Here is a 358-nt window from a genome sequence, read left to right on the forward strand (position 1 = left end):
CCAGGAGGCAGGTCAGGCTTTAAGACTCACATTCTTGGGGAGATACTGCCCTGACCTTTGCTGAATGTGCCCAGAACGTTCTGGACAGTCCAGGGGAAGGGTCTGGGCTCCCTTTCCCCACTCACAGAGGGGACAGTGGGGTGATACATCTCCTCCATTGTCACCTTGCCCCTCTCCAGACTGTGCCAAGGCAGCCTAAGCAGGCTGTGCCAATCCTACCCGTTTGGACTCCAGGTACTCCATGCCACGGGCCACTTGGTAGACACAGGAAACCAGGTCCTTGAAAGAGAGCTGCTCCTCAGGCATCGCCGTCACATCGAAAGCATAGTCGGGTGTCGGGGGGCGGCGGGCGCGGAGG

At 59.2% G+C, this 358-nt stretch overlaps 1 protein-coding gene across 1 annotated transcript in view; it reads right to left on the reverse strand.

The window, feature by feature from the left end:
* FGFR4 (fibroblast growth factor receptor 4) overlaps window positions 1-358 on the reverse strand; it is a gene marked incomplete at its 3' end in the record, with an annotated part of 4,516 nt that overhangs the window by 956 nt on the left and 3,202 nt on the right. The window contains exon 11 of the mRNA XM_010179272.1: window positions 220-358. This exon is cut by the window's right edge and continues 11 nt beyond it. Within this exon, the coding sequence (XP_010177574.1) occupies window positions 220-358 (139 nt within the window). The remainder of the gene's footprint in view (window positions 1-219) is intronic.

This window comes from Mesitornis unicolor, unplaced genomic scaffold, assembly GCF_000695765.1.
Source record: "Mesitornis unicolor isolate BGI_N332 unplaced genomic scaffold, ASM69576v1 scaffold37312, whole genome shotgun sequence".
Classification (NCBI taxonomy): domain Eukaryota; kingdom Metazoa; phylum Chordata; class Aves; order Mesitornithiformes; family Mesitornithidae; genus Mesitornis; species Mesitornis unicolor.